At 37.5% G+C, this 24,096-nt stretch overlaps 1 protein-coding gene across 3 annotated transcripts in view; it reads left to right on the top strand.

Moving 5' to 3' along the window:
- ZNF385D (zinc finger protein 385D) overlaps positions 1-24,096 on the top strand; it is a 445,996-nt gene that overhangs the window by 338,381 nt on the left and 83,519 nt on the right. For all 3 annotated transcript variants that reach the window (XM_075052162.1, XM_075052170.1, XM_075052177.1), the window contains one exon: positions 665-775. In XM_075052162.1, the coding sequence (XP_074908263.1) occupies positions 665-775 (111 nt within the window). The remainder of the gene's footprint in view (positions 1-664; positions 776-24,096) is intronic.

Here is a 24,096-nt window from a genome sequence, read left to right as displayed (position 1 = left end):
GTAGAGGTTAGGTCAGAATTATGCTTTTCATGAAAGTCAAAATTCATCCTTAAAGTAGGGTTTATTCAAAATAGTTACTTCTAAATGGCTGTGAAAATAATCTTTGGAGGATTTTGATTTTTCATAGGTTGTGTAGAAGTTGTTTTATGGAAAAGATTAATTTATTGGTTCCTGGGAAATTATTACTTTTTTCATAATACTGAGCTATTGTGTGTTATCCTGGAATTATTTGTGTATAATATTCCTTCACATTTCCATTGATCCTTTTCTTAGTACTTTTATTTAAAATGTTCTTGTTTCATTTAGTGAGCTAGCTTTGCTATGATATAAAAAACATAAATTGGTGTATTGATAGGTAAACTTGTTCAGCATTTACAGCTTTTAGCTTTCTTCAGTAAAGGGAGATTGGTGCATATAGAATTGAACTGAGGATATGTACTTCAAGATAGCTAATGACTAGTGACAGTTTTCTTTGTTCATGTCTGTATTACCTCTTTGTAAAACTGCATGAAGAAGAAATATTCATTTTCAAGGAAAAGTAATAGTTTTCTGTTGTGTGGGGTATGGTATCACATGATGCAGAATCTGTTTTGAGACTATAGATAATATAGCATACAGTGGAACAGCAGAAGCTTTTATTTTCCTTTTTATTCTCTCTTTACAGATGGACCCAATTCAAAAAGCTGTAATAAATCATACATTTGGGGTTCCTCTTCCTCATCGAAGAAAGCAAATCATATCTTGCAACATTTGCCAGCTGAGATTTAATTCTGATGTAAGTCGATCATTTTGTATCAATTAGAAATATGTACTTATTTTCTAGGATGTGCCATAATTTGCATAAATTGAACCTAAATGAAGCGTTGTAATTTCAGTTTGTGGCTCAGCAGATGAAAAGGCAGTAGGATGCTTCAAACACACACCATTATTTGGCAGTGTTTATACACCCGGCCAGATTTTCCCTGCGGATGTATCCCTGCAAGCTCATCAACTTCAGTTGTGCTGCACAGAGTGTAAATAGGAAAATGGACTGATCCGCTACTGCTAATAAGGGTCCTAATTTGCAGGGTCCTAATTCTTCTACCAGTCTTGGTTATGTTTGTGTTCCTTTTCAGCCTGTAAATGTTAGAAGCTATTCAGATATACTTAGAGTCTTTGTGGATCTACCTTCTTTTTTCTACCCTTACGACAATATGTCTGTCTAGCCAGAATTGTATTTTAATGTTCCTGTCCTGTAGCGGTTTAAAAAAAAAAAAAAAAAAGCAGGTGATTTTTTTGTCTAGTGGCTCCTACCTTATGTCCTCTCACTCCTTCAGCAATGAAGTAAAAAAAGCTGAACTGGAGATGATCTTTAATATACAGAGGAAACCTGTCCCACATAACTACCCAAGGAAGCTGTGCTGTGGTGCTCCTTGCCAAGGAATACCTGTTCTGTCACAGAAAAGCCTCTTAGAATTTAACTCCTTTATATCCTTCTCCAGGATCTTTGTGTGTGCAGACAAAACCTGAAATAGTACAATATATTTTCTTCTGCTATTTTAGTCTTTCTGGGAAGTTTCTTGACATGGGCATCGCTGGTGGAAACTTATCTTTCCCTACCAAATGTCTTTCCTTTACTGCCTGTTGTACTAATTTAAATATGAAAGTTGCTTCTGTCAGAATAAAAATATTTGAATTTAGAGTGAGGTCTAACTCAAAAACATCCATGAGGTTCCTTCCTCATGTTAGTCATATGAAGAAGTGAAATAATTCTTGTGTGCTGCTGCTTCATTGTAGGCAGCTATTTATGTACAGTTTGTACCTATTTTTGGTTTATCAATTATTTATCAAAGCCATGAACTTGTCAAAAACTTAAATTAAACCTTGAAGGCTTCTTTTAAGGATTGGCCACCTAGGGATGAAAATAATGCCGCTGTCTTGGTTCCCCTCACCTTTTTATTCCTTAGAAATAACTTTAACAAAATCTCAGTCACAATTTCCAGACCAGTCAGCATCATGTACTTACTTTCACTGATGACTCCAGGTTTTCTAGTTCATGGACTGTATGGACATCTTCTTCTTCTAACACTGACATCATTCCCAAACAGCGGTGTAAGGAAGGGTAATACATTCTCTGGAGCTGTCGTGTCCCTCAGAGATAAAAACAGAAGAGTCAAATTAGGCTCTTCCAACTAGAAGCCAGATGCTGGAATTAGGACTGTGAATACTGAGCCATTCATGGGGAGGGGACGATGGAGACTTCTGGGCCACAGTGGATCCCAGTGACTGAGTAGCCCAGCTCATCATTCACAATTTTCAGCTTTCTCTTAGGAAAAACCATGTCACACTGAATCATATGTAATATGTAGCTGCAAGAGACATCAAACTCTTCAGTGTTACATACCAAAGTGAAACACCTCCTTTCAAAGAGGGTATACCGTTTGTTAGTCTGCAAAAACATCCAGACAGAAGAGAGGATGAACACATCATTAAAATGACTTAGTCATTAGCAGATACACAACTTGGATTGATGCATCGACTGGAAAATTTTTCAGTGGACAGGAGCTAGGCATTTTCCAGAACAAAATGTTTGAAATAAAAATTCTTCCACACAGAAGCAAACAAGATGTCAGTGGACACTGATACTTCCTACTCACAAGTATGTTCCCATACTGTTTCTTTTCTGCTGCTCTTAGAAAGGATTCCAAAGGAGAGAGGGGGAAAAAGCAGTGGCCATTTTCAGAGTCATCTACTGTCCAAAAAACGTGTTTTGGAAGAAAGCAATTCATTTAGACTGTTCACAGCAAACTCTTGGAAGAAAAGCTGTTAAGCTTCACACCTTCAAGTGATAGAGGCTTGAACTCTAATTTGCCAACACCGTTCAGGAGAAAGTTGTTCTAATGCTCCCCTCTCTCAAAGTAAATCAATATCATTAACTTTATGGAATGGGGAGGCCTTCTTGCTGAGTATCTTTCACTTTCCACTTTTAATATTCACCTACTTATTAAAGCAACCCCAGTGCTGCTGATTGATGGAGAGATTATGATCCAAAAGCTGCCCATTGATTAACCTGGGATGATATCTCTGCCCGTTTTCCCTACGACACAGAAGAGATTTTTGGATATCTTTATGATGGTCTCTTCTCATTCCAGTGCATATAGTTATTACTGCTGAAAATCACAAAGTGCTCTGCTGAGGCTTTTCAAGAAATAATAAGTAGTCAGAGTTCCACTGCAGTTTAGAAATACTTTTCTGCAATGTGAGGGGCATAGGTAGAGCTAAATTCCTCTGTTGCTTGGGCAATTCTGAATGTCCACCAGTTTTTGAAGCAAAAACGTGCCAAACTAAAGATTTAATGTTGAGAATTAAAGGAAAGATTGCTTTGCAGAAAAAGACCTACTAGCTATCATTTTTTAATAACTCTACTATATGAATGGCAGGCACACACATTGCAATTTTTTCTCTTATTATTATGAAAAAGTTTTCATTTACTGAATATTCTTACCTTTCACTTTCATCATATTTTGTTGAACAAGATTTAAAACCATAACAACAATAAATAGCTATTCTGTTTACAAACCTAGGGCTTTGTGGCTGTTCTACCAATATGTCTTTATTTTTACATGCTGGAGATAGGATTTATCAGAGAGTAATGAATAGAAATTCCATTTACCTACTGCACAACAGTATTATGAAAATGTTTACAATAAAACTGGTCTGTGAGATTTTTCATTTTTGCGGAGAATACAGAATTTTCTCCTCTTTGATACAGATTTCTTTCAGAGCAGAAGAGCTTTTTTTCTGGTTACATGGTATCAAAATTACATTTCAAAGACAAATGAGAAAAGGCAGTACAATAGTCTAAAATCGTTTAGCTTCTTTCTAAAGGAGTTATCTATAAATCTTCATGACAGCTGTGTGTTCAGTATTTCTTTTTAAAATAAATCTCCTCATACAAGGGAAGGGAGGAATGAGCAAGTAACCAAAGACTCTCCATGCTGAGAAAAAACATTAGAACAGCAGAGGTAGGTTCTGTGGAGTCCGTTTCAAGCAGTGATTTATTTTTTTTCTTTTGCATTGAGCGAGATCTATATATAACATTTGCATTCATGTTGTGCATCCAATACAGGGCAAAACATTTAAGTATGTGCCTAGCTGCAAGTGTGTGTGTTGCCATTTAGATTTTGGCAGCTGCTGAGAGCTATTGCACCAGTTCAGAAGAACTGTTAAATGCATGCTTTGTAGTAAACATTAAACATCTGCTAAAAGCACCCTGTAAAATGAAGTCCAGCTGACTTCAGTAGGACAACTCATGTGCTTACAGGTAATTGCAGGAGTAAATTCTCTGCTAACATGAGCAATCACTAGAAAACAAACAAACAACCCCCACCCCCCAAATGACCCCATGGCTTGGAAGAAGAGAGTGTACTAAATTTTCCTCATTTTTTGATCACCTGTCTTGACTATATGATCTTCCTTTGCCCACATTTCTAATTTCTTCATTCGATCAAGGTACTGACAGTGTCTGTTAACAAGGTCAATTCTTGCAAAGGGAGTCTCTTTTTCTCTTCCCTCTTGTTTAATGCAGATGGCTGAGTGAGAATCCAGCTTGCCTTTAGAGAAAGATTGGGCAGTGTTTCTATGTACTCACAGGACTTGAATTCCATTATGATACACTGTAAAAATATTTCCAAATATGTTAGCCAGAGATTATTGTTTGACTTAAATAGCAACAGTAGTAATATTCTCCTGAAAATCATGAGCTGAATGCTCATCATGGAGTCCTTATTTGTTAGGTTTTTACCTTGTTTTTCTTCATCTCTATAAAGCGAAGGTACCACTGAATCGATATATAGTTCAACTGTATGAAGTTGTCAGGATTCAAAAAGTGCTGTTCTGTTAAAAGAATAGTGAACGTTTTTTTGGAGGATAAGGATGCAATATAGCTCCACAGTATTTACTATGGTTTTAACTTTCATGGGGAAAAAAGCAGGACCAGAGGACTTATATGCTATTTAGTTTGTGCTTGGTATCTAGAACAAATGATGAAAGTATCAATTTGTAAGCACCTAGGGGATAATAAGGTGATAAGAAACAGCCAACATGAATTTGTCAAGAACAAATCATGTCAAACCAATCTAATTTTCTCCTTTGACAGGGCAATTGGTCTAATGGATAATAGGGAATAAATAGATGTGATATATTTTGGCTTTAATAGGGGTTGATACCATCCTATGTGACAGTCTTGTAAAGTAAGTAGGGGAATATGGTCTGGGTGAAATTGTTAAAAGTTGGTTGCTCAACGGATTGAAAAACTGTACTGAGAGTAGTTGCTGATGGTTTCCTGTCAAAACAAAAGATCACTACAAGTCATGATCTGCAGGAGTCTGTTCTGTGCTTGCTGCTACTCTAAATTTTCATTAGCAATGTGCCTGACAGAATAGAGAGTACGTATACCAGGTTTGTGGATGACACCTAGATGGAGGATGGCAGGCACTTGATGGAAGGTGGCAAGTTCAGGATTGCAGTCCAAAATTATCTTCACCAGTTGGAGAAAATAGTCTGGAGTTCTGACAAGTGCAGTAAATAAAAGCACAAACTATTGTGCTTGGACTGGAAAAATTAAATGCACAAGTAGAAAAATAAATGTCTGGCTTAATGAGCAAAAAGGAATTATAGTGAATCACAATACAAATATACCTTAACAATTGCTAGTGGGGAAAAAAAAAAACCAACCAACTAATCCTATGGTAAACTTTTTTCCCCCACGAGTGTTACATTTATCAATAGAGAGGTAAGTATTCCCCAGTATTTGAAATCGGCAATGCCTCAGGCGAAGAATCATTTACAGAAGTGGTCATCACACTTTAACAAAAGCATAATTAGTTGCAGAATTTAGAAGACATCCACTAGTTTGACAAAGATGTGAAAAAACTTTACTCAGCTAGGGAAGGTAGAAAGAACTGGATAGATGTACAGTGGAAAAGACAAGGAAAATACAGTAGGTTTTCAGTATATGAAAGAGGGGCAATAACAGAACAGTGACCAACTGATCTTTGTGTTCCTTGGTTTTAATGGAGGAATAAATTTGACTAATTCTTCAGCTTAATTTGATTCAAGAAATTTTTTGTTGGTGTATTTGGTGAAACAATTCTAGCTATAATGATAGTGAAGTTCTGGAAGGAAACACGCAGGGACAGCTGTGGGCTCCTTGTCGGCAGAAGGTCTTAACAAATTAGACACCTGTTTCTGAGGATGGACCAGAAATGCTGAATGTAGTCCCAGACCTGAACGACAGATTATATGACCTCCTGCTCAACTAACTTATAAACCTGTTTCTATGGTTTGAAAGAGGGAACAGAGATTTCATTTCTTGTCCATGCCAAGTGATGGTCACACCTGGCCTGCAGCCTCTGTTTGCAAAGACAGAGGAACTTTCAAAAGCTGTTCCATTAAGAACTAGAAAAGGCTGATACAGCTAACTGCTTGAAGTTATTTAACATTTCACCCTTCTGATTTCAAACCTGTTATTTTTTCAACTTTCAGAGATATGCTTAAATGGTATTTGAAGCCATGTGTACCGTTTGCCTCAGTCACTGTTCTGTGTGTGGCTATAACCACATGTTCTTTTTCTTTGCATGTTTTGTTGTGCCTCCAGTTACGGGTTAGATTTAGATATAGATTTCCAATTAACCTTTAGATTTAGAACCCTGCTTTGGTATAAACCCGACCATTTCTGCTTGAATTGTAATGCACAGTTTTCTTAATCGAAGTCACTTGTTGCAGGTATTGCCAGCCATCAAGCACATTTATCTATTATCTCAGGGCAATTTTACTTCTGGTCTTTCCAAAGCAATGCGTCTGTGTTCTGTGAAGTCATCAGCCTGATTATTTAAGAAGATTCTCTTGTGCAAACATTGACAGGTGCTCAGCATCCCTTTAAAGTTAGTGTTACTCTATGAGGGTATAGTATTAATTGCAGCACTTGTACCTCACCAAGAATAAAACTTTGTCCAGAATTAACTTATATATATATAAATTATTATTATGTATATAATTTCTACAGTTATATAACTCTCTATATATATAAATTTATATATATGCGCTACTTCTTTCTAATAATGCACCATCTTTCCTGTACTATGGAGTTCTGCGTAAGGAGAAACAAATGCAGATTTCACTTGTGGAATTGCACATGCCATTCATTTGAGATCAGAATGTGAGTCAGAATGGAAATACGCTCATAGGTCGCCACTTTTCCAGAGATACTGGTTTATAGTATTCACTGGAAAAAGTAGCAAGTAATCACAGAAAGTGATTAGTGCAGAGATTTCCATGGGATATCTGGCATTTGTATTAACACATTATGGAAATCCTAAAGAATTGCTAAAAAAAAAAATTAAAGATATGTGATTTTTTGGTATTCCAAAAGTCTAATCAAATAGCACAGAATATTTTGCACTTACATTGCATACATGACAAATTTGAAAACAACCTAGTATTTTTTTTTTTCCCAGTTGGATATTCAGTGGACTCTGTTTTTATAGGCCTAGCCTGCACATTTTAGAAACATTACCTCCTCTTTCCTAGACCACAGTTTTAAAGGCTGCAATATGAATTGCAGTCAGGTCTTGTGCAGGTCTGGTCTCTCCAATACTAGAGAATTACAAATTTTCTTTTTGACTGTGTGTTGTATTTTGAAAGAAAATAATTTTTTATTTCAATTCTGTCTTCTGTTAGATGTTGTTTCATTCTGAGGTAGTTGTAAGTAACCTTTTTTCATGTAGGAAATAAGTAACTTAATTTATAAATTACAAAATCCAGAATACTCTGTTGAGCAATAGTCACAAATATTCACATAACCTGTAGTTTCTTACAGCATATCTAAAATGCTTAATAGAAAGTATAAATAATTTCCTTTTGTTGTATAAAGTATTTTTCCATAATTTTCACCCTCTATACAGTACCTATGCAGCCTAGAAGCAGAAATTATTCATATGTGACACAGCACCTTGTTGTTTAGTTTCCGAGTACTTTTGGAGGTGTTGAACTGAGTCTCTTGACTGATAGCCTAAGGATGTGGATGTTTCCTTGCCTCTTAAGCATTGCCTACAAACTAAATATTTTGGATGATTCTCAGTAACTGCTGTAAGTGGTCTTTCAGTGCTCCACAAGCTATGGAGCTCTCTACATGAGCTCTTCACTAACCCTTGTACCTATCTCCTCTCTTGTAGTAAAAATAATCTATTCTGTCTAGAAAATCTGTAGTGTTGCAGAACGTGGACCAGCCCAGATGTATCAGACTCACAGAGGCATTGCCTGAGGACAAGAAAGCAGTAGGAAAGATGGAGGGGTTTAAGTTATTGATCTTTAAGAAAGCATGCTCTTAATGTCAGCTGGTTACTCAGTCTGTTGCTGGCGGGGAGAGATGGAGTGTCTTGGTGTCCACTGTATTTATACTACAAGACTTACACTTTCAAAGTTCACTCTCCACCCACATTCAGCAGTGGCAGCTGAAGAGAGAGTATCTAAATCAAGCATTGGAACAGGCTGCCCAGGGAAGTGGTTGAGTCACCATCCCCGGCGGTATTTAAAAGATGTATAGATGTGGCCCTTAGGGACATGGTTTAGTGGTGGACTTGGTAGTGTTAGGTTAACGGTTGGACTTGACGGTCTTAAGGGTCTTTTCCAACCTAAATGATTCTATTCTGTAAGTCCAGGAGAAAGCAAAGTCTAATGCTTCTAGCTACCTGGTCCGTGCAGAAGCAGAGGTTATGGAGAAATGTCCAATGTCTATGTCAACTGAATGTCGGAGTCAGTACAGGAACATGATGCTGGAGAGATTAAAACATTCAGATGATCAGCAGCTGTTGCTGTGTTAGGATTTAAAGATTATGCAAAAGTTAGACTTCTTTTATTCACCTTTGTCAACTCTTGCTTCTTATCTCTGCTCATCCTACCAGGTTATTTCATTTTAAAAGCACTCTTTTTGGTAAAACAAGTCAATTGTTCAGAAGGTTTGACGTCTCTTGAAAATTACTTTAGTTTGCTAGAAATTAGCTGTGAATAGGCAGTGGCTCTCTCTGATAGTCCTGTTCATAATTTGCAAAAGATTAATGACCAGTATTCTGACTGTGGAATATGGAGACAAGTTGGTTTAAAAGGTTTCTGCTTCTGGCACTGAAGTGAATGGTTGCAATATTTGCCCTTTTGGGGCCAACTTTTAACTTCTGCTTGGGTGTAGATGATCTCAGAACTGCAAAGAGCAGAAGAAGGAGAGAAAGGCAGAGGTGAGAGTAGTTAATAAGAGAGAAAGCCTGAAATAAAAGCAACCTGCCTCCTGTGTTTGAACACATCCGTGCTTGTTACTGTCAGGAATTTTCCTTCTCTCAGAAATTATTAAATTAGAATATAAGAATGTACCAGAAAACATGATATTGGGGGTGGGAAGCAGATCTGATTGGCCCTAGATTTTCCAAAATCTGTTTTCAGTGTCAGAAGAGTGCTTAATGTGGATTACCTGTCACTCACTAAAATGACTTCCAGGCAAATTAAATATGTATTTCCAGTGTTTTTAATGAATTGGGTCCTGTAGCTACATTCTTTGGGTTACAATAGTGTCAGAAAGATTTCATGCCTGGAGAAGGGTGGAGGAACATGAGAATGAAATTCAAATGCTAAAGTTGGGCAGGTAGTGGCTAACTGGATTTTTTTTGAAGTCTTTGGCTGGAATTGTGGGAGTGAAGACAATGCTTAGTATTTTTGAACTGTACATTGAGAAATACCGTTTTATACATGAGGGAATTGGTATAGAGAGGGAAAAATATAGACTTTATAAAAGGGATAAACAGTTTAAAAGATGGGAAAAGAAGTCTTTCTTCCAATTCTCTCATGTTCCATTCATTGAAAAGACTGCCCATTTTAACCGCAAGGAGAGAAACCTCTGCTTTATCTTTTCTTGCCATACACTTATTTGTATTTGAGGCATTTTTTCCTGTCAGCTTCCTCAGTCAGCGTGGGAAGTAAATCAGTCAACTCCAATAAACAATTGAAATTTATGAACAATTCTGATGGGGACTCTTTACAGAAACCACTTTCCATAAGCGAGTCATCACCAAAAAGGAAAGATAAATTGTAAACCCTGTTGTGCAATCTTCATCTAGCTTTGTTTGGTCTTGTCCTGGTTTCAGCTGGGATAGAGTTAATTCTCTTTCTAGTAGCCGGTACAGTGCTATGTCTTGGATTCAGGATGAGAAGAATGTTGATAACACACTGATGTTTTCAGTTGTTATTCAGTAGTGTTTAGTCTAAAGTCAAGGATTTTTCAGCTTCTCAAGCCCAGCCAGCGAGAAAGCTGGAGGGACACAAGAAGCTGGCACAGGACACAGCCAGGACAGCTGACCCAAACTGGCCAAAGGGGTATTCCGTACCATGTGATGTCAGGCCCAGTATATAAACTGGGGGGAGTTGGGCGAGGAAGGGTTGCTGCTCAGGAACTGACTGGGCATCGGTCGGCGCGTGGTGAGCAATTGCATTGTGCATCACTTGTTTTGTACATTCCAATCTTTTTATTATTATTATTGTCATTTTATTATTGTTATTATCATTATTAGTTTCTTCCTTTCTGTTCTATTAACCTGTTCTTATCTCAACCCACAAGTTTTACCTTTCTCCTTCTGATTCTCTCCCCCATCCCACTAGGTTGGGGGGAAGTGAGTGAACAGCTGTGTGGTGCTTAGTTGCTGGCTGGGGTTAAACCATGACAGGTCTGTTGTAACTTCTTCCTCACAGACTTATTTAAAAAAATAAGAATTTATACAGTACAGAATCTGAGGTTCTGGATTATTAATAGGTGCAGATAACAAATTTCACTATAAAAATGGCAAAACATTGTCTGCTTTCAGTCACCAGTCAGTAACTGCTTCTGGCTCATTTTCTTTGGCACTGATAAGGACATAAAGAAGAACTGGGAGAAGAGGAACAGGCAGGGCTATATGTCAAAGTCTGGTCCACAGAAAGGGCACATAGTGAGGAAAATGTGCAGTTATGTGTGATGTAGAAGGTTCTCCATCAAAATGAGTTAAATTATGTAAATTGTATTTTTTTCTCACAAAAATTTCCTAATTTCTAAAAATGCATTAAAAGTAAAGTTGCTCTTTTACTTGGCTTTTGTTGATGATACTTTATTCCAACAGCCATAAAATCTTTTCAAATAATCTTACACTAACTCTGGACGCTTTTTGTTTTTTTTTCTCCCCCCCTTTATGGTCAGTAAAATTGCATTCCCTGGGGTACCAGTGATATATTCTTCTTCACTGTATCTATGCAGCCACGTCTTGTAACAAACATAATGTTTCCTTTTGTGAGAATTACTATTAAATGTAACTACCCCTGATGTAAACAAATTCCACTTCAGAACCTCCAGGCCTGACTTCTTCAGCTGCTTGGTTCTTTTATCACTCCTGACGTGTCTTTTACAGTCTCTGGAGACATTGCTGCTCTGTACTTACATCGCAGCCAACAGCTGGGAGTCTGATCCTCTGAAGGAGTGGAAGTGCAACCCAATATCTGCTTTTAAAAGCTTTATATTGGAATAAAAAAAGCATGTATTTGAACTATACATTTGAGAGTGTATTGCCCCCACTCATGCATTTTTTTTAATCTCAATTGAAAATGAAGTCTTTAAAGGTTTAAAATGGCCAAAGGGGACAGACTTCTTTTCAGGAAAGAATCCAATATGGCACTTAGATCTAACTCCCCCCCGGCCTTTAAAAGCTTGATTATGAATTCAAAACATGTGTTCAAACTGAGGCAATGTTCTACTGGTAGGCCACACAGGTACTTTCATATATATAATTGTTTGATGAGTTGATCTCAAACTGTGATTTTAAAAATACAAGGGTTTATTCTGTTTGGGGTTTACATAGGTCTCATTTTATCATGGTGAAATAACTGTAGATAGAGATGCATAGTAAATGTACTGAATTCATTTATGTTGGCTCTTTTTGGATGGGCATAAATGTTTCTATTCTTTAGAAAGGAGATTTTAGAAGGTAGTCTCTGAACAGGTTTTATCCTTTCCCCAGCATAGCCTATTTTCTCTGCATCAGTGGACTTGTCATGATAATCAACTTTTTTGTCCCAACCATCAATCACTCCTGATTACAGCTGGGGAGAAGTTCTGTTCTGTTGATCAGCCCATCAGTGCACATAATGTTACACCTGGAGACAAGTGAAAATCATCCCTCGATGGGAGAATCACTTGCCTTGAAGCCTTTTGTCTGGAGTATTTTAATTTACATTTAGAGTCTTGTTGCAATTGTCAGTGCTTGCTTTGATTTTATTATTTCTTTGACAAAAATAATAAGTTCAGTTGATCTTTCCCTATATGATTAGAAGAATGCTTTTTTATTTCAAATAACATCTTATGTTGTAACTTTTTCACTTCATTGTACAAATATTGCAATAATTATCACTATATAAATTAAAAATTAAATGGTTATGTGGTACTTCACTAGGAGAAACCTAGTATATGCTAGCCTAGAATTTTTGCAAAAGCTATTTTGTTGGCTTTTAATCATATACTTGGCTAGGGTAATATTTATCTTTAGTATTCAATTTATATGAAGTGGCTGTGTAGCAAACTTCATAGCAATGAAATAATTAAAAATTGAAGACATCTTTCCTTTTTTTAAAGGAAATATGGCTTATATTGTGATCAGAGTTAACACACTTCTGAAAATAGGGGCATTCTATGTATCTAAAGCCAAGCATTTTTCCTTCCTTGTAATAAAGGTGTTTTTCAGTTGTCACAAAAATGATGAAACTTCAGCTTGAGTAAATACCTTATATTAACTTAAGTATGACTTTTAATTTGCTATCAGAATAACCAGATGTAGTTTAATTGTACCATTCTTTTTCCTCCCACAATCATTTTTTTATTTTAGGTACCTTTTTAAATTATCATTGTGACAATTCTATCCTTTCAGAATATCAAAAGCCCACAGCATATAAGACTGTAAACCTGATACTTCAAGGGCTACAGGATGAAGTGTAAATGAAGAAGAAAGTAGAATGTGAGAGTATGGGGTAATAAAGATTTGATTAGCAATCATGTTTTTACATAAAAGGTTTAATTAGCAGTAGTGCATTTTCCTATTCCTGCTGGCCATTTTCAGGACAGTGATATATTGCTTTTTTGCAGTGAGCCATGCCACCAAATAGAAGGTGTTATGTTTTCATTAGATTCAGACACTTCAGCATTATTATCTCTCACCTCAGTCTACACAGCAATACAAAACATGTCCAAACGTTGTAATTTAATAGGCCAATGATAGATACAGTAATTTAAAAACTATGGGATATTTGCTCATATGCTTTGTTTTGTTTCTTCTTAAATTGATGATAAAAGCACTAAATTGCAAATCAAATAATCACTCAAACAGGCTCACGCCTTATGTTCTGTCTGCTTGAATACTTGTTTGCCAAATACAGAATTTCATCACTTGTATAGAAGTTGTTCTTCTAAAGTGAAAAACTGTTTATTTTTATGTTTTAGTAATTAATGTGAGTATATTGCATAATTTTTATTTTACAGGGTACATTAATCTGTATTACCTTTCCAAAGACTCTTACCACTTCTTATTGTAATGACATAACAGAAATTTTCTTTTTGTTATTCAATAGAGATATTTGATGGTTCTTCACTAATACAATTCTAGTCAAATAGCCTACCACAAGGTACCTGTCATTGCTTGTCAATTTATTCTCTAACATGATTTTCATACCAGAATCTTATGTAGTGATAAACAGTTACGTTAAAGTCAATTTCTAAGGTAAATACATTCTGAGAAGCAGCAATAAGTGAGTAACAATGGCTGAAGATGTCAGAAAACATGGAGTATTTGGAAATAATTAAGACCTTGGACACTGGAGGAATGAGGATTTTTACTGCATTTAACAGTATTCTATTGTATATAATTCCCAGTGGCTAACAATTTTTTTTTCTAAAATTATTTTACATTACTAATTTGTATCTCTTTAGTGCTTGAAAAGGCTGTAAGAATGAAAATTCCTTCATGGAAGACCTAAGAAAATGTACATCATGTAGTTACAGGATATAAAAAATTTTTATAAAATGCACTAAAAATGGTGCAGCGCCATTTTGGCTATTCTTCTAGAGTCTGAGCCCCATGCCTCAATTGGTGAGACAGGCCTTACTAGCAAGGCAAGCCAATGGGGCATGAGATGCAGAGAAAAGCCTGCAATCTTTGTAGGCTTATTAGCTTGTCCGCTTCTAAATTAGTGTTGTTGGAGGTAGTGCTGCCACCAAAACAATTGGCAAGAAGTAAGGAGAGAACAGATACTCGGGAGAAGAAAGGAGGAGATGCAATGACATTCAGTAGCAGGGATCAAAAGGAGTGGGGACTGCAGCGAGAAAAAAAGGGTTCTGGTACAGACTCTTGACTGAAATAGATTGGATTGTATTAATGGTCACCACTTAGTCATTTCTCTTTTGTAGGGTTGATTGCATTTGCCCAAGCAGGGAATCAGTAGTTAAGACGTTTCAACCCAAGTCACAAGTTCTGTCATCCTTTCAAGAAGGATCTAATTTTTTATTATGCATGTTCTACACTAATAGAAGGAATTGTAAAGGAAGAGGAATTCCTATGGACTGGAAGATGTTCAACTCACACTTGAGAGAAGTTTGTTATAACATTGTCTAGGATAATCAGATGAGAAAGATGATTTCTTGGACTCACATCATGAGTGAAAACCAATGCAGAGTTTTCACTGGCATGTGTGACCATGTCTGGTGTTTAGAGGTGGAACAGAAGTGTAGTTTCTGATGGTGGGAAGATGAATTTTGTGTGAATTTTACAGGTGCTGCACAGCCTTTGAATTGCCAGCACTGGCAGCCTAATGATCAAAAGAAAAATTCCTTGTTGAAAAGAACCTTGCCTAAACTACAAAAGCAAATTCTGAATTGGTTTATTCCCTCTCCAAATCCCATGGAAAATGAGTTAAATTAATCAAGGGTAAATTGATTTTTTCAAGAAGTTAGCACAAGAAAAAGGAGGCTTTGTCTCTGATGACTCCTATTAACTGATTTTTGTATCACTTGTAACCATTTTGAAGATGAATAGTCAGTTGTGGCTGTGATGGCTGTTTAGTTGCAGACATCAGTTCACACTACTTCAGTCAGAACCAGAGGCAAGGTCCCAAGAGAAAATGAGCTCAGCATTTTTGTCCTTTTTCGTTCTGAGTGTCCATTGATATAGATAAACAACCATTAATCACAAGATATACTGGAATTTATTTCTCAGGAAACATGTTATTGGTATGGTCTGAATTATTCTGCAGTAATGATCTTAAAAATAGTAGAGGTACTATTTAATTGGTAATTTATTTAGAACCTGGAGTATACCATGGCATATTTATACAAGGAGCCTACAGCTAAATATCTGTGCGGTATACAGTACTTTACAGATGTGTAAGATGAGATCTTTTCCCTAGAGAGCTTATTTTCTAATAAGTCAGAAATGAAACAAGAATATAAGGTAGGGAGAGCAGCAGGGCATTGGCAAATGGATTAATGGAAAAATACTTTCTGAAACCCACTTTTAAGTTGTCTTGAAAGAGACAGGGTTTGACAACCAGTAGGAATACAATTCAACTTACTAGATAACATGTTAGAAGAGTTGAAGTCAAGCCTGCAAAACATGTGTGAGGGTAAATCAGAATAAATGTATTTTCAGAATTTGTAGTTTATGGAATAAATCATTGGAGTAGGTGTATTGTTCTAAGGCATGCAAGAGGAAGAAGGAGCTATGTAAGAGAGCAGACAAATAAACAGTACTGAGTAACAGGTGTGATGATGCAGACTAGGATATCAATATGTGGAAAGAAAGGAGTCTGTCATAATTCATGGTTAACATTTGGGTTATAGTGACAGAAAAGAGGTGATTTGAGAAATGGAATATTTCAGGTGGCAGAGTAAACATTAGGAGAAAAATTAGAGCCATCCAGGAGCTGTTCATGCTGAATGATCATAAAGATATTGGTTGAAAGCAAAGGAGAAGTCATCCCAAAGAGAGTCTGTCCAAGTCCAGAGAGTAGAAAGGCTTGAAGACAGAATCCTGAAATACATTAGTCTGGCCAGTGCAAGACTTGTTTTCAACTGGGAAGAGGTTTGTCATCCAGACATTCTCCAACTGGGGTTACTTAGGATTCAGATCTTCTCTAAAGTCAGCCTTAATGAATATTCCCCCCCACACACACACACACTCCTTAAGTCTATATAAAAGTTAAGATGGCTAAAGTCTATTAGTAAGCTCTTTTCTGGTATTTGCAGTAAGGAATAATGACAGACGCACTTCTAGAATAGTTTAAATGGGTAACTGCTGCAAATCTGGATTTTTAAAATTAACAGACATTACATGTTACCGCTCTCGGAAGATCTACTTATATCCCAAAGATGCTAATTTCTGTATTCCCTGAATGGGAAATGAAGGCCAAAAAAAATTTTGTACTTTTCCCCTCAATGTGCTGCCCTCCACCCCCACCAATATCCTCATGAAATCAGCTCTAGTTATTTATTATGGCTGCTCCTGACATGAAACAGGTAACAGAGTAGTAAGAGATTGATTCATAGTTAGGAGATATAGCCACTTACAGTAATTGGACTATGAATTTTAATTCAAGTCTTGAAACTGTTGTTGCAATCACAAGAATCTGTCTGTTTTGCAGGCATGAGTCCTTTTTTCTATAACAAGAGATCCCACCAATACTAAATCTGCATTTTTAATTGAGTACTTATATTCATAACGAACAGATGGGTTTGAACTGCAGCTAAGAAGCCAGGATTTTGCTTGGTTGGGGGGCTAACAGAGGCTCATTGCGTTTCAGTATGCTGTTTGCGGAAACATGAATTGCATTTAGGACAAGACGAGGGCCTTTAGTATTTCACTGCAGGCTGTTCTGGTGTGTGCAACGGTGCATTTTCAAACTGATAAGTGATGGGTTGGCCCTTGAGGTCTTTTGGCTGGGGAGAAGCGTGAGTCTCATAATTCTTTTTTATCAGCACCACAAAAGATAAATCAACAGGATGATGATCTTATACTTAACATCAACTCTTGAGTCACTTCTTGAAATCCTTGCACTGTAAATAACCACATATTGAGGCCTGCATATTAAAGTTGCCAATTTTCTGTGATAAGGTCATCCTTAATTTCTGTTTGTTTAATGAACAGTAGTGGACTCCACCTCTTTTTGGAGATGTGATTGGTTTAAATAGTTAGAAGGAGAGGGGACTGTACAGCCATGTGGAGCAAAGGTTCATGTAGACAATAAATTCTGTTGCTGGGTCCTGTGGTAATCAGCTGTGCAGCCAAAACACCACCAGGGCTATGATGTGGTCTGTCTGATCAGGTAAAGAAGGTAGCGCCTCTCTCCTATAAAATATCAGGGGGTTTTAGACCTGTATTCCTGAACGTGCAGAAGTCATAGACTTAGATTTGACTAACTGAAAGGCATGTTTGCACTCAACTGAATAAACAGTACAGCTATAGATATAATACTTCATTAGCAGACAACCGCTTGTCCTCCTACCATATTTGAACTAGTAAACCCTTTGGCTTGGCCTGAAAGCTCCCAATTATATTCCTGGCCAGTTGCCTGCCTGAGACAACCTGTTAGATTTACCATGTGTAAGCTTGAAGGTGCTAATACGTCTTAAAACTCTCAGCTGGAAGTAAATACCTGGTTTGTATTTGGAATGCATTAAAATGTATTTTTTAGGAGACTGAAGGGCAAAAACATTGACGCTGAAACTGTATCAGTAAGGTGAAACTGAAGAAGCGCTGAATTAAAGATTAAAGCCTCAGCCCTCTATAAAGAGAAAGTATTAGAAGTTACATCATGTCCAGACTTGGTAGGACTCTGGGTGCTAAAGCCAGTTGTCCTGAGCTTGGCCTAGTTGTTGTCCTATTTCTCTGTAAAGGGGATGGACTTGGATGTAATTTGGCTCCAGGATCAAAAATAGGAAATTACTCTAAAATGGAAAGATAGTCACACAGATTCAGTTGAGACTGAGAGTTCTAAGGGTTATCTGCCACCTTCTGACATTTTATTCCCTAGATATCATTATGTAGTGTTTCTGATATATGCTGTGGCTCTACATCTGTCCATAAACTGCTGCACAGATTATTTGCAACCCAGTAAAAAAAGCAGGACAATGGATTATATCTCTCTGACAAAAATGTGAGAGTCTTTCTTAGCTTTATAGCTGGATGTCTGCTGGATATTTATATCAAATGTACTCAACACTGGAAATCTTTCCATCTAATATAATATCTCTGGTGAGATGGCAGGTTGCCTGTGGTGTGTAGCCAGATATATATATATCTATATACACACACATACCTTTCGCAAACAGGTTTGCTGTAGTATAAAAAAACCATGAAAATATTCCTGTGCAGATCACTCAAATGGTATGGTTGTTTCTCGCAGTGTTCAGTAGAAACTAGTAAAGAAAGAGCACAAAACCAAACCAAGTCATTTCCATTTGCATGAAGTTGTTCTGGGTGTTCTCAATTTTCATTTTGTCAGTATTTTGTAGAGTGTATGTATGTATGACATACCAGCAGCAGCTGAGTATGAGTACATAGCCCCAACCAAGATGATGTAGGGTTACCCAAACAAATGCTATAGCAAGGATAGACAAGTAGCATATTCCAAGTTGCATCTAACACTTTTTTGTGGTGAAAGCATGGGTTTTTTTGCTTAACTGATGTGTTTCTGTGATGCTGTACATTTTGTTTTGTTGCCTCAGTCAAAGGCTGTCCATCCATCTTTAAATTGTTTCCACTGGGTCGAGGTGGAGCATTGCACTTGCTTTCAATCACCAGTCCAGGGTGAAATAAATGTCAACATTTCTGTTGACTTAAGTGGTGCCAGGATTTCACCCACACAATCTAAACTTAACATGCTTGCTATCTTTTTTTTTCCTCTCAGCAAGGAGGTCCTTGCAATTACAAAAGGGGAATGAAAAGAGCATGGTTCGTTGTTTCTAAATTTTGGTGTATATTGAATTCATAGGAGTGAATATTGAAATAGTTGTAAAGCTCCTGCCAAAATGTCATTTCTTTATGAGAAAAGTAATGAAGCATAAATAACTTCCAAATCAATATGCAAGAAGTTGATCAATAACATGTGTGTTAGGAAGGTAGCGGAACACATTCAGGATTTGAAAAGTGAACGAAAGAAAGTTCTTCTATTGCAATGGGGCTTCTAGAATAATTTGCTAACTTCCTATCATGGGTGTTTTCAACATAGATTTCAATGGAGCTTGGACTGTTGAAGCAAATAGCTCATTCTTGAAGCTCTTTTGTTGTTTTTAACACATTGAATTAGCTCATTACTGCTGAATATGTAGTGGAAAATAGCATCTGTTTACAGTGCAATAATATAAAAATTACTTACCAGTAACAGAATAAGGAGCAATTTGCAAAAGCTAATCATATTTGTGCACTTGTCTGCAAAAAGTAAATTGTTAAAACATACCCAAGGGAAAAAGCACTTACTGGTTTATGCAATTTAATAGTAGTGTTAAGCATAATATATTAAAGAAATTTTTTTTAGGATTCAGTTTTAAAAGTCATAAGGATATGAACATAAAAAGCATAGCTGTCCCATATTGTTTCTTCACCTGTACTTAGTGATCGTTGAATTCCAGAAAGCATCCCAAAAGCTCATTGTGTCCAAATCAGTGTCAAACCGTCCGTACACCCCAAACGTACAACACCAACTTAGAAACCTACTAGATTTCCTTAGTGAGAGTTCTGTCTTTATTTAGCTAGAAGTTTTCAGTAGGATGTGCTCCATCATGTAAGTTTGGGGTGCTGCAAAGCATACTGAGGCATAGTAACAGTTATCACAGCAGTGAGAGGTTGTAGGTGTAAACTGAGAGCTTTTCACAATTTCAGTTCATCATTGGAGGTGAAATTAAAGATTGTTATGTTCATTTTATTCAAAGAGGATTCAGAAATCTCTACAGCTTCTTACAGAAACCAGATTTCCAGAAGTATTTTGTAGGGACCAGAGTAGACCTGTTCGCTTTTCTTTAGCCCTGCTTGGTCTTATTGTGCCGTATTTGTATATCCCACGTGCAGACTTTTTCAGGAGATCTTCTTTACCACGAATGCTATGTGCAAACTTGCCATGTTTCTCCCCTAATATTTGCTTTTTCTTCAGAAGTCTAGAGAGGAATGCTTTGTTCTGAACTTGCATCTCAATACAAAACTTTGAAAGGGGCTTCAGTCTGTTGTTTAAGTACAGTATACTTTTACACATCTGCTTGTGGAAAAGGCAACTGTTAAATGAATTATTTTTAAAAGATAGAAGGAAGAGAATTCTTGAATATTATTCATTATTTATTGAGGTATTTTAATACCTCATTAGTTCTGATAATATAATCTCTTCTTGGTTAGTGATGTCATCAAGTGTCCATGGCTAAAATTTTATAAAAAGGAAACAAAAAGTCTTCATTTCTCATAAGCATGGTGTCAATTAAGTCAGCATTTCTTCAGGTGTTAAGGTCATGCCTGCAAGATTAAATTAACCTTCTCTTATTAAACTACAGTGCTTCTTAACCACTTCAGGAGCATTCCAAAGTTTGGTGGACATGGATGGAAAACTGTTAAATGTTACTGACTTAATTGTACTAATTTGACTTAATTGTACATGTATGTCCTGGTTTCAGCTGGGATAGAGTTAATTTTCTTTCTAGTACCTGATATAGTGCTATGTCTTGGATTCAGGATGAGAAGAATGTTGGTAACACACTGATGTTTTCAGCTGTTGCTAAGTAGTGTTTAGACTAAGTCAAGGATTTTCCAGCTTCTCATGCCCAGCCAGCAAGAAGGCTGGAGGGGCACAAGAAGTTGGCACAGGACACAGCCAGGGCACTTGACCCAAACTGGCCAACGGTGTATTCCATACCATGTGATGTCATGTCTAGTATATAAACTGGGGGGAGTTGGCCTGGGGGGGGCAGATCGCTGCTCAGGAACTGACTTGGCATTGGTTGGCGAGTGGTGAGCAATTGCATTGTGCATCATTGTTTCGTGTATTCCCATTGTTTTTTTAATTATTATTAATATGATATTCCTTTCTCTCTTATTAAACTGTCTTTATCTCAACCCATGAGTTTTAGTTCTCACCCCCGACCCTGATTCTCTTTCCCATCCCACTGGATGGGGGGAGTGAGCAAGCTGCTGCATGGTGATTAGTTGCTGGCTGGGGTTAAACCATGACAATATATCACATCTGTGATAACTGATAATGGTAACTGTGATAATGATAATGATAACTGTGGATGTTATCTTCCTTAACTTCAGCAAGGCCTTTGACACTGTCTCTCATGGCATACTCCTTGAAAAGCTGGCATCTCGTGGCTTGGACAAGTGTACTCTTCGCTGGGTGAAAAACTGGCTGGATGGATGAGCCCAGAGGGTTGTGGTGAATGGGGTGAAATCCAGCTGGCGGCGGGTCACAAGTGGTGTTTCCCAGGGCTTGGTGTTGGGCCCTGTTCTGTTTAGTATCTTTATCAATGATCTGCATGAGGGGATTGAGCGCACCCTCAGCAAGTTTGCAGACGACACCAAGTTGGGAGGCAGGGCTGATCTGCCTGAGGGTAGGGAGGCTCTACAGAGGGATCTGGACAGGCTGGATCGATGGGCCGAGGCCAATTTTATGAGGTTCAACAAGGGCAAGTGCCAGGTCATGCACCTGGGTCACAACAACCCTACGGGCTTGGGGAGGAGTGGCTGGAAAGCTGCCCTGTGGAAAAGGACCTGGGGGTGTTGGTCGACAGCCAGCTGAATACCAGTAGGCAGTGTGCCCAGGTGGCCAAGAAGGCCAATGTCATCCTGGCCTGCATCAGAAATAGCGTGGCCAGCAGGAGCAGGGAGGTGATTGTTCCCCTGTACTGGGCACTGGTGAGGCCGCACCTCGAGTCCTGTGTTCAGTTTTGGTCCCCTCACTACAGGAAAGACATTGAGTTGCTGGAGCGTGTCCAGAGGAGGGCAACCAAGTTGGTGAGGGGCCTGGAGCACAAGTCTTATGAGGAGCAGCTGAGGGAGCTGGGGCTGTTTAGTCTGGAGAAGAGGAGGCTGAGGGGAGACCTTATCGCTCTCTACAACTACCTGAAGAGGGGTTGTAGTGAGGTGGGTGCTGGCCTCTTCTGCCAGGTGGCTGGAGATACGATGAGAGAAAATGGCCTCAAGTTGAGGCAAGGGAGATTTAGGTTAGATATTAGGAAATTTTTTTTTACTGAGAGGGTTGTCAGACATTGGAATAGGCTGCCCAGGGAAGTGGTTGAGTCACCATCCCTGGAGATATTCAAAAAGTGAGTAGACGGGGTACTTCAGGACATGGTTTAGTGGGCATGGTTGATGGTTGGACTCGATGATCTTAAAGGTCTTTTCCAACCTAAATGATTCTATGATTCTATTATTCTATGATCTCTGTAATTCTTAATTCTGATGTATGAGAAGTTTGGGGGCTTTTTCTTTTCATTTCAGTTATTGTTACTGTAGATTGATGGGAATCAGCACTGAGCAATAACAAAAGGAAGAACAGCATAAAAACAATAAAGAGCAATAAATAAGTATAAATATGTTAATAAACATTGTGAATAGGTATGAAGGGATTTTCCTGCTCCAAAGATTTTGGAGTCTCAGCATTATATTTCAGCACCATTTGGAAATTTCTCTCTTTCAATAATCTCTGCCCAAACAAATCTAAAACATGAAATGGTATCTTAGGTTTTAAAATCAGAAAGGGCTCTTACACCTGTCTAGTTTGACCTTTTTCATATTACACACCATACAATTTCATATAGCTGTTCCAGGTTTGAACCTGCTAACCTGTGCTTGACTAAAGGAGATGAGAAATGTAAAAGCCAATGTGACTGAACATGAAATATAGACCATCTCTTAGGCACCTGTCCTATAACACTTCAGCATATAAAATGTGTTGATTTCAGAGGGGCTACTCTTACCCAGTAAGGTCTGCAGAATTGCAACTGGTTTCTTGTAGCTTCAGTAAGTATTTGGTTTTGGTCAATTGAAAAAAACCCCAGATTTTCAGGTTTCAGTGTAATGTGAAGTGGAGGCAATGAAGGTTTGTAGGAAGGAGGCAAAATATAACTGCAGTGTAAACAGTAAGTAATGTCAGAACATTCTCATTAGGTTTTGTGTACTGCTTTGTATCCTTAACCATGGCTTTTTACATAGAACCTAATAGATAGCTTAAAGGAGTGAAAGATGCTGACCTGTCAGCTTTGTACTGGAAGATAGTGTTGCCTGTTCTGTATTGATGATAGTACAACCACCTACTTGTGTTAGTAAATAAACCCCATTTTTCAGTTTGTACAACTTTTGGAATGACTTAATCTAGCCACGCATATTGTATTACTTTAAGAACAAACAATTGATTTTATAACTAACTTGCATTGCTAGTAGGTCTGTGTACACTATGTATATCTAAAAGAGGTTACTCAGAGTACTAAGGCTCCGACCCTGCAGTGGTGGATAGAACTTGTGTGCTGGCAGACCTTGTAGGTATACCCAGCATCTTGGCTCTGAATGTGTTCACAGAGTCACCCAAGAATGACTGAAAGCAAGGCAAAGGGAACAAAATTATGTAAAGGAATAAGTATAACTGTATTGTAGACTGATCTTCAAGTTTTCCTATGCCTCACAAACCATTGGTCCTTCTGGATTTTCTCATTGTTTTTCTCAGAATATTTTCTTCTTGGCCAATCATTTAGATAAAACTAGTTCTTAATGCAAATTTGCTTCCATGGTATGCCACTAGTTTTTATCACCACTTAGGTATTTGTTTTCTATTAATATTAATTCCTTATATAAAACATAATTATTTTTTTAAAGTAGGAAATAGTGTTTATTCATTTTATTTTGTTTCTCCCTCTGTCTTTTTCATGTAACATATATTTCCTCCCAAAAAGAGAAGTCCTGTGGGTAAACCTACAGTAGGACTTTTAAAGCAAACCACTGGCACAGGACTTGTTTAGAGATACAAAATTTGTCTAAA

This window comes from Buteo buteo, chromosome 2 (genome assembly GCF_964188355.1).
Source record: "Buteo buteo chromosome 2, bButBut1.hap1.1, whole genome shotgun sequence".
Lineage (NCBI taxonomy): Eukaryota > Metazoa > Chordata > Aves > Accipitriformes > Accipitridae > Buteo > Buteo buteo.
The sequence above is the reverse complement of the archived record's forward strand: the minus strand, read 5'-3'. Positions and strand labels throughout refer to the sequence as shown.